The 12,136-nt window shown below is 43.8% G+C and overlaps 2 protein-coding genes across 3 annotated transcripts in view; both read right to left on the bottom strand.

Moving 5' to 3' along the window:
- The window catches only part of LOC117777183 (forkhead box protein O6-like), a 31,632-nt gene extending 28,545 nt beyond the window's left edge, over nt 1-3,087 (bottom strand). The window contains exon 1 of the mRNA XM_034611787.1: nt 1,547-3,087. Within this exon, the coding sequence (XP_034467678.1) occupies nt 1,547-2,035 (489 nt within the window). The 5' untranslated portion in view covers nt 2,036-3,087. The remainder of the gene's footprint in view (nt 1-1,546) is intronic.
- A 5,232-nt stretch (nt 3,088-8,319) lies between these two features.
- On the bottom strand, nt 8,320-11,204 carry med18 (mediator of RNA polymerase II transcription, subunit 18 homolog (yeast)). 2 transcript variants are annotated; one of them, XM_034611980.1, is made up of 4 exons: nt 10,795-11,194; nt 10,494-10,497; nt 9,594-9,692; nt 8,320-8,992 (listed from the first exon to the last, which is right to left on the bottom strand). In XM_034611980.1, exons 1-4 carry the CDS (start codon nt 10,807-10,809, stop codon nt 8,436-8,438), a joined length of 675 nt encoding a protein of 224 aa, XP_034467871.1. In that variant the 5' UTR covers nt 10,810-11,194; the 3' UTR covers nt 8,320-8,435. The 2 variants fall into 2 exon arrangements, with proteins under 2 accessions (XP_034467871.1, XP_034467872.1); XM_034611981.1 differs by lacking the exon at nt 10,494-10,497 and having other exon boundaries at nt 9,594-9,688; nt 10,813-11,204.
- Nucleotides 11,205-12,136: the final 932 nt, after the last annotated feature.

Below are 12,136 nucleotides of genomic sequence, written 5' to 3'. Positions count from 1 at the left end.
TCAAGGTTTTGTGTACATGCATGTATATGTGCTGCTTAGGGTCAATATTTCAATCAGCTTGTTTTCCTGCAGCTAAGCTGCACATGTGACGTTTAAGTGTATGTTTACATTACCACTCTGTCTCTGACCAAAACCAGGTCAGCCCTGTTACTGACATTATGGCTGCCTGCTTTAAACGACTTACCTAATCCCCCATCATTACCTGGAATGGGCCCCACGTCTCGCCTGTGGCCTTAAATAGCCCAGGACCTCAGATTGCCACTGTCAAACCCCCTAATTTGCAGTTTCATAAATAGCAGACTGGGACTTTGGCACTAAAGATAAAGAGGCCCTGCGGTTGAAGCCTCTGTGGTGGAAGCGCAGGGCTAATGAAACAAAGTCTACCTGGAGACACACCTTAGCAACGCTCACTTTAATGGGACAGGCTTTAGGCGTCAGTCAGGTGCTTGTGATTAAATCTGGGGCCAACAGAGGAGACTTTAGGTGGTGACAGAGTTTACGTTGTGCAATGGCAACACACAAGTTTTGACAAAGGACTAATTCTTCTAAAGCGACAAAAATATCAATGCACGTCTTTACTTTGGGCTGTGATCTTTTGTGATGATATGCATGACACACCTAGATTGTTCTGTACAGGCAGAAATAAATCAACACAGTCATCTCAATAATTCTTCTGAAACTAAAAACAGTCTGTAGATTTTCATAACCGACAAAGAGCTGTTGTATTATACAGCCTCTACCTTCTTTACCTTCCCATGCACATGACGCTATTTTCAGAAGCAAACTTAACATGTTGTCTCAAAGTGTCAGCAGAGGTGAACTATGAGGACAAGCAGTGCAGCCCGGCTGATCCCCCTGCCCCTGCTCCCTGTCCTCAGATGGCCATAATGACTGGCTCTATAGGAGCAGAGGCTGATAACACGGGCAGACGTCCAGGAGGTTACTCTCGGCTCTCAGCCAGACGGGCAGTGGTGGTGGCCTGTGGTCAGTTATGAAACAGCCGCTCTGAATATTTACATTGTGGACAGCTGACCTGTGATCTACCAACAAGTGTCCCTCTGTTGATTCATAGATGCTTTCACTGATAAGTAGAGGGAGATGCTGTGTATTAGGATTATGCATGAAATAGTTTGCTCTGTTTATCCGCAGCAGAGGGATCATAAAGCCCTGTGGTCCTGGTCCTGATGAAGGGGTTTCATGCACTGTACAGACCCTGCACACCATGAGCTGCTCTCTGAAGCTGGGATGAGCAAAGCCTTGTTACGCACACACACTGCAAAAGACTCCACTCCAGTCTATTACATTGTGCCATCTCTGATCTATTAGAAATGACTGACGGCAGTAATGAACTAAGACAAGATAACGCGTGTCCCCATTCGTGCGTAACCGACACGGAATCCCACGGTAGCATGTGGAGGAGGTGAAATAATCATAAGGGACACAGTGAATAAGAATAATGGTTTATCATGGGCTGATATCGGTGTGGACACTTTTGATTAACATGTCAAAGCTCCATCACGCTGGCCCGTGTGTTTTCACTCCTTACCTTCCAGCCAGCTGAGCTATTACTGTCGCCCTTATCCTTGAAATAGGGCACATAACGGACCATCCAGTCGTATATCTGTGACAGCGTGAGTCTCTTATCCTGGGTGCTCTCGATGGCGCGGGTAATGAGATCCGCGTAGGACTGGTTCCCCCACGCGTTCCGCCGCGAGGACTTGGCTTTGCGCAGCGATCCGGTCACATCGAGCGCCGCGCCGGCCAGGCATGGGTGCGTCGCGCCCGTGGGTGCCGGGGCGCCGGCTGGGTGCTTCAGCTCTCCCGGTGCGCCGCCCACGAGCCCCGCTCTGCACGCCGGCACGTCCTCCGGTTCCACCTTGATGCTGGCCAGCGGGAGACCCCCGCTGACCTCGTGTCCGCCGGGGAAATCCTCCGGGCACGGCAGCGGCCAGGTGCAGGAGCGAGGCCGGCTTTGCGGCTCGAAATCCGAATCAACCTGATGAGCGTCCAGTTCGTCGTCCTCCATCATCAACATTTACCCTTCAGTTTAAATGGGATAAATCAAATGAGAAAGCAAGGGAGGGGAAACACCTCCACGGTTCCGTATTTTCCCCCACGGTCCTTAATATCACTTCACGGTGAAATTCGCGTTGTGACACGGCTTTTCAGCTTCTACAGTCCGGATCAATAAGAGGCAATTCAACAGAGTAGAAGGATCATGATGGAGACACGAAAAAGAAAATCACAGCTCGGCGTGGAGAGATAAGAGAAGTAATAAAAGTAATAACAATTTTTCGTCCATTTTTCATCTGGAGTAGAAATGGTCAAATGGTGAATAAAATGCTTCTTATTGAGCCGTCCACACCACCTCAGCGCAGGCAGTCATTGGTGGTGGTGGTGGTGGGGGGGGCTCCTCAATCCAGTTGCAGCAACAGATGATATTTCAGATAAGGAGCAGATTTGCGTCGATAAATCCTCCAGAAGAAAAAAAAACAGGAAGAATGGAGAGAAGGGGTAAAAGAAAGAGGAACAAAATCAGCGGGGCTGTGTAGAGAGCAGCCACTGAGGCGATAATGCGTTATTACCGTGAATTATTAAATCTTCCAGTCTGCACGGATTAAGCTGGCAGCGGCACATTGAAGTCCATTCAGCCTGAACAGCACCCAACTGTCTGCAATTATAATGAAGAGGCGTGCGCATGTGACGAATCGATAAATTCCCAGTCTGAGAAAAATATAAAAAGGATGAGGAGGATTTGAAATAAAAAATAAAAAAATAGTCCGGCAATCAAATCTGGTATCCACTTGTCAGGGTGACAGGAATGAAAAATGGCTTTTTCCTCACACCTCCTCCCGCTCCCCTCTGTCCTTCTCTCACTCTCTCAGATCCCACACATGTTCTCATTTGCTTACAACTCGCTCCGTCGATGTGAACTGAGGATGACGCGCCGGCGCTGTAGTGGAGATGCTGCCAATTGGAGTGCGCTCACGAAATCAATACTCCGAACGTGATTACAGCGAAATCCCGAACTCTCTCCTCCTCCTTCCCTCTCCTCCTCCCTGTCCTCCTCTCCCTCTGCCACCTCAAGGAGCAGTAACCCCCCCCCCCCCCCCCTAAAAAAAATCCTTAATCACAGCTAATAATGACCTTTTCGGGCGGTGAGTCATGCGGGTGCTTTGTGCGCCACGCAGCCTCAACGTGCAGCGGGGATAATACAAGCGAGACAACGTGGAGTAGAAATTCCTACACAATCTCGGATTTGTTTTTAAATGCAGCGTCTGGTGTGATCTGCCTTTGTGCGTAACAAATTGTCCCGCGCACCGTGTGTGTGTGTGTGTGTGTGTGTGTGTGTGTGTGTGTGTGTGTGTGTGTGTGTGTGTGTGTATGCGTCCAAAAATGCCCTCCTGGGAGAACCCGCGCGCCGTGCACTGAGGTTTTCACCTCTGCTGATTATTTTGCGGGCTATACCTCAGTGAGTGTAATTTTCTATGCAGATTAGACAGATTTAGTGCAGATTAGGAGAGATTAGGTAACCCTAGATTTTAATCCGGCAGGAGTGAGGTGAAATGGGGCTCCCCCCCCTACAGAGGCCAAGCAGAGTGTGGAGTGGTGAAAAATCTCCTCTCTGCCCCACAGTCCAGCCAAAGTGAAGAGGAATAAAACACTTGCATGTTATCGTCTCAACATTTGCCACAGAGACGCAGCGCTGGCGCACGGACGCATTCCCCTGGTCAGACCCTCGTGCGTAAATGCGCTGCCCTGACCGAGGGGAGATTCCGCCCCTCCACCCCAACACCACCCCCTCCTCCTAAAATCTGACAGCAGGGCGGGCACACAGTCACAGGTGCTCGACTCCCATTGGCTGTCTATTTCCCACGTAAACGCTATTAAGAGTAAATCTGGGCTGGTGACTTCACATCGAACTTCACCCTTTTCCCCTCCGTCCATCCAGAACAGATTTGCTGAGCTCTTTTCACAGGAAAACTCTGCGTCACGTTTTTTGATGCACACTTACACCTGTTCTGTTGCTGTGGGGAGGATATTATTTATTCATGGGCTTTTACAGACAGTCCTACATTCACACTCTCACACAATTTCAGATAATATCTGGGAGGTAGACAGCCTCTCCATGCAAGCATTTTAATAGCCCATGGGTAATCAGTATGACCTGTGGGGGCATGTTGCTATGAAGGCACTGCAGTCAGAAATATTCAACAGCTGAATGGTAGATTGTCCCTAAACATGGAGGTGTGCAATCTCTGCAGAGTGTGTGACGCTGAATCCAGAAAAACACTCTTGGACTTTTAATTTTCAAGCTGGAGCTGTGTAAGGTGGCTGAAATTCTCGGGGAGCCCCACCCTTATCATGCAAAGTGTGCGTGGACTGAAGCTGTACTTAAAAGTTGCACAACATGGCCACCCTGTGCACGCAGACATGACTGATGTTGAGACATTTGTGTCAAAAATAGCACTCTTTTACATGTGGGAGGATGTGTCATGGTGTGTCATGGAGTGACTTAACGGCTGAGCATCAGCGGGATCACGTGGGTTAAAATGCCATGTTGCTAATAGTTTGCATATGTAAAAAATGTCTACAAGCCTTATTGCACCTATAAATTTGAGTGAAGCGTAATTGCTATATTTTCTAATTATGTGGCGAGAGTAACAATCTAGCCAATGCTGGAGACAGACGAGCCATTCATATCCTCTGGTTTCCAACACAAGGCTTTAGTTGCGATGCTTGTTCACAAATAAAACTCCAGAGAGCCATCATTTTTGTGACACTTGAGATTACATAATGTGTCTTGATTACACACATAGAGAAAGAGAAGTAATTGTGAACATCAAGAAGATGGTGTAGATCCAGAGGCTCGAAGCAGGACTGAATCTCCAGAGTCTGGGCTCTTGAGGAAGAGGACGAGGAGAGAAAAGGTCCAGGCAACACGAGTTTAGGAAAACTATGTACGTGTTTGGTCCCTTCCAGGCTAACTGCTATACTGTCCGCATACCAGACATTCCAGAGACAGCGTGGCTGGCTTCAGGCTGTGGCTGATCCTGGAACAGAATATTCTGCACGGCAGTAATCATCTTAGCCAGCCACAAGCAAGGCAGCGCACCACATCAACAACAAGACAGAGCTTTGTGCCTGTCAATTTGCACCCTAAAAACATTCTCTGGAATTTCATTCACATCAGGGACACATTTTATTTTTTCTGCCAATTTCTGCCAGGCCCGTCCTCATTTTCTTGGCCCTGCCACTTTAAACATCCCTCGCAACCTCATGATGTTGTGCAATTCATCCCTGCACCCCACTCTGCCCTGTGGGATTAGGAAAAGAGGAAGCTGAAGGAGCTACAAGAACACCCTTGGGAGATCGATGCCTGTCTGGGAAAACACCTCCCCTGGTTCTCCACCCCTCTCGGCAAACAACCCACACTCTCTAACAAGCATATGGGCGCCCAATGACACAGGAAGGAGAGGGCACAAATCCAAGTATTGGGAATGTTTCTGAGTAGGCGAAGCTGGATTTTTTTTTTACCCCTGTGGCACTGGCCCAAAACAGGGTAACTTAAAGACTTCCTGCCCCGAGCAAGAGCCAGCTTTTTGGTGGCATCTCGGCATCTGCGCTGCCAACTATGTACATTATGTTCAGAAGCAGCAAAGACAACTGGTGCCAAGAGTTTTAATTAAGACTGTGTTGTGGAGTGGAAAGCAAAGGCATGTGCAGGTAACGGCTTCTATCCCCATTTCAGAGGTCTAACAAAATATGATTAACCAACACCGTCTGCCTTGGTCAATTAATTATATTTAACAGTTAAAGACCCAGAGCAACCAAATGGCCCAGAGAGGAAAATCAGTGTGCGCTCGTCTCATACCCAAAAGTGCAGCGGGCTTAATTGTGTTATAAACTGATGATGTCAAAGATGTTTAAAAGGCTGTCGGAGCGCAGCTATGTTGTTGCACTGTGTACTAGAAAACAAGGTATGGGACCTACACTAAACAGATTGCACTATGTATCTCCAGCATGTGTTGCAATTATCAATAAAAAAAGCTGAATGGTTCCTGGGTCCAGCTTCTCAAATGATGCTTCTCCCAATAAATTCAAATTGAACACCAGTAGGTTAAGGACTGTCGTGAAGAAAAAACTATTTGATGTTGTTATGTTTGACACCAGGGATATGTAACAGCCATTTTTCACTATTATTAGCCATTTTATAGACAAAACAATCAATAAGTGAATTGGAAAAGCAAGGGTTTGATTGATAATGAAACTTTGTTTGCTGTAGACATAGTAAGTACAGATGTGTCTGCCTCTATGGGACCCCACACTTTTCATTACTCACAATAACAAACCCACAATGAAACTTAATCAGGTTTGATGATCACTCGGTATCTTAACCCCGTTAAACCCAATTCACAGACTTATCTGGATTTTTGCATACATGTGTTGGGAGAGGGTGTCACTCCGGTCTGAATTTCATCAAATAAACCATGCAGCTTATCATATTGCCTCTGGCAACAAGCTAAATCCCTCACTTGTGCAAGTCAGTGGTTGGCTACGTCCACAATAGTCGAGCAGGCCTGATGCCAAGACACTGATTAGCCTAGCTATGCCACTGTTCTCCAGGCAATGCGGAGTGGAGGTGCAGTGGGAGTCCAGCTCATCACCAAAGAGCACTGTGCTAAACACAAGTTTAAGTGGAAGAAAGCCAGCAGACTGTAGTGTATCCATGCTGGACATATAAAGCCTTGGGCAAGGAGGCATCTGCCTCTTTAATACATAATTCACTCAGAGCTGAAACATCATGCTTTAGTCCTAAGGGCCAGTAGTCTGCTTCTGCTTGTTGGAACATGAAACTGTCTCCATCAGATAATACAGTCTTATTGACAGGCAACTTCATGTAAAGGGGAGGGCTATATATGTAGATTCAATTTGTGCATCAAAATATTTGCCTTCAAAATACACTAAATCTTTCAGCAATATGTACAGTATATTAAAATGTTCAAAGGGTGGTTTCCCAGGTGCACGAAATGTAAGCAGAAGCAATGTCATCTCACCTTTCCACCTCAGTGAACGTGTCCTCATCAGCGTTGATATGCAGGTAGGTCAACGTGTAGAGACAGCCATCTGCCCTGAGCTCTCCCTTCAGACACGCACATGGTCACTTTACATTCGCAAGCCCTGCAAATGCATCCTCCTGTAGCAGCGTTATTAGAAGCACTCATGTCAGATTGCCCACGTTATTATCATAACTGACAGGATGTGCATTAGTTACTTCAGTCTCCACAGTGGATTGGCCATAATGTCGACACAGTAGTAGTATATATATATATATATAACCTGCGGGAGCTGCAGTGCTTTCACACAAAATAGTCTCAGCTCAAGTTCCCATGAAAGAGGCACTAATGGGTTAACAGTAGAAATGAGAGGGGAAGAGAAGGAAAATCAATGCTTTTGTTGGGGGGAAGAAAGAAAGGCTTTCACAGGTCTATGTATCATTAAGCAATTGAGAAAGCTAATTAGAGTGGGGGGAAAAGATGTGCAGATCTCACAACTAATTATTTCCATGGCAACCGCAGCTCATGTAGATGATCCGAGGTAGCTTTCAGCTCACTACTTTTAGGACAGTTACACAAAGAGCAAGAGAGACCCCTAGTGGTGTACAATGAACATGTTCATTCATTGAAAATCAAGTGATCAAATATGACTTTGTACCTTTATACAGAGAACAATAATCATGAAAGTGAATTGGTACTTCCTGGAAATTAAAGATTTTTCTTGGGGTGACAAATCATCAGTAACTGTTGAGCAGTGGCTGTTTCCTCACCTTAGTGTAACAAAGTAAACAAATAATCATTTTAAAGAAAATATATATCGCAGGAGCCTCCTTTATAACTATGCTCCATTACAATACAGCAAATGACAAGTGGTAATCTGTTTCGGGTTGTTTGCTAAAATCTATTGTGAACAAAGGTCATTTTTTCAAGACGCTTCCACTTCCTCTACCTTTTTTCTATTTATTCCAAACACATCACAAGTGTTGCCTCTATGAACAATTCAACACTCCACTAGTCTGGGAACAACTAGATCAATACGTACTACAAATGAAATCACCTCATTAAACTGGGCTTAAGTTAAACTAAGGTATGATATAACTCTTTGACAGAGGAAAAAAGTTTCTATTGTCGAAATTGATGTAAGTGTATGTGTAGTGAAAGCACATTTTGGCGGTAACGCACCTTGACGTTGGGTGCCACCCCCCAATAAAGAAAAAGTAGAAGACATTTTCCAGCTCATATAACAAATTGACCAGAAGTGTAAGTGTTCATTCAAAGATGCACTGTATTTCATTTTAGGTAACAAGAGAACATTGATGTAAAAAAAACAAAAAACAGAAACATGTGAATTTGTCCATAGTAGTCGTGAGAGTCAAGTTAATGTCTCTGTTTGCTCGGGTCTATCTTCTCCAAGTGAACCAGGGGTTTGAGCTGCTCAGCGAAACTGCGCATGTCCTCTGACACAGTGTCCTGACCAGCGGGAGCCAGCACACTCAGCTCCACCAGGTATGAAAGTGACAGACGCTCCGTGTTGTCAGTGTTCCCTGGTACTAGGATGCGTGACAGTTTGGAAACCACAATTTTCATTACTCCTTTTCGAAATATGTGTCCATTCGCCACAAACTCATGGTCCATGCGGAACCCCATCTCATTCAGGAACTCCGGCAGGCTGTGAGAAGCAGCCACGTCCACACAGTTGCGGACTAGGGCATGACGGCTCTTGTCTCCCACCTCAGGTTGGCCCAGGTAGCGGAGGTGCCACGGAGCTGTGGGGTGGGAGAGGGAGCGCCGGGCACGCAGGATGAAGGGGTTGCCTTGTTGGCCTTTCAGAAGATAAACCAGTTCATGATCTGTGAAGGTCTCCGGCTCCATGTTGTCACACAGACCTCGGAGGCGATGTAAGAGGCTCTCAAGGGCCTGATCTAACACACTGCCTGAAGGGTTAAAGGGGAGAGAAGCATTATTCAAGCAGTTGAATGATGTAGAGAGATGACTTAGACTGCACAATATGTTCTGATCATAACTGTCATTTAAACACCAAATGGAGATTGATCTTTTGGAAGAATAGTTCTCATCCATCCATCAATAAACAGAGTTTATTGAAAAAAAACTGTTCTGGCAGCTCATGATCACCCTGCATCTCATTAAAGCATTTACAACAGTGTTTCCTTTATTTCTTACCCATCTATATAGATTATAATTGTTCTTATTCGTAGTGTGTGCAGTGTGTATTTCTAAATCAGCCTGTTTTATGCATTAAAGTGACACAGAATATTGTGTGGTTGTTAGATATATGACAGAATGATATAGGCTCTAGATCTACAGCACTTTCCTACACTCACAAGCTTAAGTTATTGACATGTTGACTTATCACATCTCATAGCACTACAGTAGTGATGTAAACCTTGCCACTTATCACATATTTTCTTTGTCTCACTCAGTCCTAGGGGCCGTTTGTAACAAGGCAGTTTATAGTCTATTATTGAGATGTGTTATCCTCTGTCCTCAGCAGCGGCTCGATCTGACTAATCTTACCTTGCAGCAGATACTCCATCATATTGATTGTGCCGCCAGTGACTGGCATCGAGGTGACGGGAGGAGCCTCCATCTTTACTTTGGCACTTCTGAATCTAAAGGAGGAAATTATTAATTTACTACAACAGTCTGCTACATATTAATACCTTTGAACACATTTTACCAGTTACTAAAGAAATTCATGTAGATCAATGTCATTACATTAAAATCAACATATACACAACTGATATTTAACATAAAACTCTTAGAATGCTTTTATTTAACTCAATTTAACCTAAACTTTGGATTCATTCAACAGTCAGACTTTGGTATTCTCTCAAAAGTGTAAATCAAATATGAATCAACAGTATTGCGTTTTTATGATGTTTTGACCAGACATAATATGTGGGTATATTTTTCATCTTTATCTTATTCTAAGATGAACCTTGACCAACTAACCTGTCCTACTTCTTTAACTGCCTTCTTCTCTTTCATGCACCCAACGAAAACACTCCGCTGTCTCCAATACAACACTTGTGCAATAACTCCCAGCTTCATGAAGTGTAATGTTTACGTTGCATTGACATCATTTTAAAAGGGAAACAAGTTGATGAAACTGTATGTTCAGTTTGGAGGAAGCAGATAGACAATTCTGTCATTTGGCCACATTGATCCTCACAGATGTTAGTGGGATGGACAAAATAAAAGAACCATCTATCTAACACACAATACTTTTCAACAGAAAAGTTGCATAAAGCTGAATCAACAACTCTGTACAATTACTAATTGTGCAGTATAACTCATGGATCCTGGGTTTATTGCATGACTGTGGGATTAGACAGCATTAGTTTAGTATTAACTATGTGTACCCAATAAACTGCCAACTGAAGGTGCACCTCAACCTCCTTTAATGCAATATTATCAACTGAGGGTTTGTAAATACTAAAACATGAGACATATGTGGGAATTTAAAGCTTAAGCATTGAGAATTTCATTCATTTCCACTGCTGAATAATAAAAGAACCTAAACTTATACGTTTTCCAGTTACTTGTTACCATTTGATTAGCTGGACTTCATTTGACAGCTTGAAGACTTGGAGAATATGAGTCTTTTCGGGTCAGTTTACAACTTCTATCACATTTTGACACCTAGCAGCCAGTGTTAGCATGTAGCAAACCAGTATTAAAGCTAACTCTTCTAGCTGCCTCACTCGCTAACAACAGTAGTTTGCTCCATTACCTGATAAACCTCGGAGAACGAATTGCAGACGATGAACACTGGGTTTTGTGTCTTGCGTGTTCGTCTTCGGGGGAGTCTCCACGGTAAAGACCGAGGCTCCAGTTGGGCCTCACCGGTTCGTTCAATCAACACACGGCTAGCTAGCTAACTAACTAGCTGCTAGCCACGTTAGCTTCATCAGTTAGCCACAATGCAGCTCAAGTGACCGTGCTCAGCATTTCAGCGTGGAAGCAGTTAAATGTGATGAAAAACTACCAACCAGGGGAAAGAAGAGTGAGAGAAAAAGAAAGAAGACAAACAACTCGTTCACTTATCAGAGGAAGAGAGAAGACAGATGAATGAGAAGCTTCTGTTCTCCTTCCGGGTTGTTCTCCTCAAGTTAGCAGCTTTAAGACACACTACCGCCACCTATAGGACAGGAGTTTGTTTTCCCTCCCTGTCATTGAAGAAGTGAATGTTAAACCCAGAAATAGAATTTTTTAAAGTAAAAGTACTCAAGTCAAGTTACAAGTAGCCGAAAACTATAGAGATACTAGAACAAAAAAACTACTAATATTTGATCATTCAATTGTTATCATTGATGCATAGATACATAAACAATGGTGGAGGAAATACTGAGATAATTTACTCCTCTTCTCTTACTTTAAATGTTTCAAAACCACACTAACAAGAAATAGTAACGAGAAAGTTGGAGGTTCGATCCCAGCTGAAGTGTCTTTGAGCAAGATGCTAAATGTGTGAATGGTACTGTAAAGTGTTTTGAGTGGTCATCAAGAGTAGAAAACTATATCCTATATAAATACAGACCAGTTACCATTAGCATCACAAGCATCCAAACTCTTGTTAAAAGCACAGAGGAAACTGACCAGGTATAAGTGGTTTTCATACTGTTAGAAATATTATTTATTGTAACTGATTTTAATTACTGCCACAATTGATGCAGCAGCTGTTTTAAACTAACACGCTTAATTCACAGTCAGCTTTAATCTATCTAACAATCTGGTGATCTTTTGTAATGTGAATAGTACATCACTTACTTACACCGTTTTTTAAAGTGTAAGATTAAATAATATTAACCTGAGAACAAGATTGTTATTAACAATTTGTGACAAATCAAGTTTGTCTGGAGAAATATTTGAATACCTAAATTGTCAGTGGTTTTGGTGGAAGGAATTGTAGAAGAGCAATATATGTTCAGCAAGGTTGTTTCTGTGATAAGGTGAAGGGAGAAAAAGGAAAATGACCTTTTTGTTGTACAGAGAGATTTCTCAGATTTAATCATGGCTACTGTTTCGTTCACTTCACTCGGACCGGGAGGTTCCTA

This window comes from Hippoglossus hippoglossus, chromosome 16 (assembly GCF_009819705.1).
Source record: "Hippoglossus hippoglossus isolate fHipHip1 chromosome 16, fHipHip1.pri, whole genome shotgun sequence".
Taxonomy (NCBI): Eukaryota; Metazoa; Chordata; class Actinopteri; order Pleuronectiformes; family Pleuronectidae; genus Hippoglossus; species Hippoglossus hippoglossus.
This window is presented reverse-complemented; position numbering and strand designations above follow the sequence as displayed.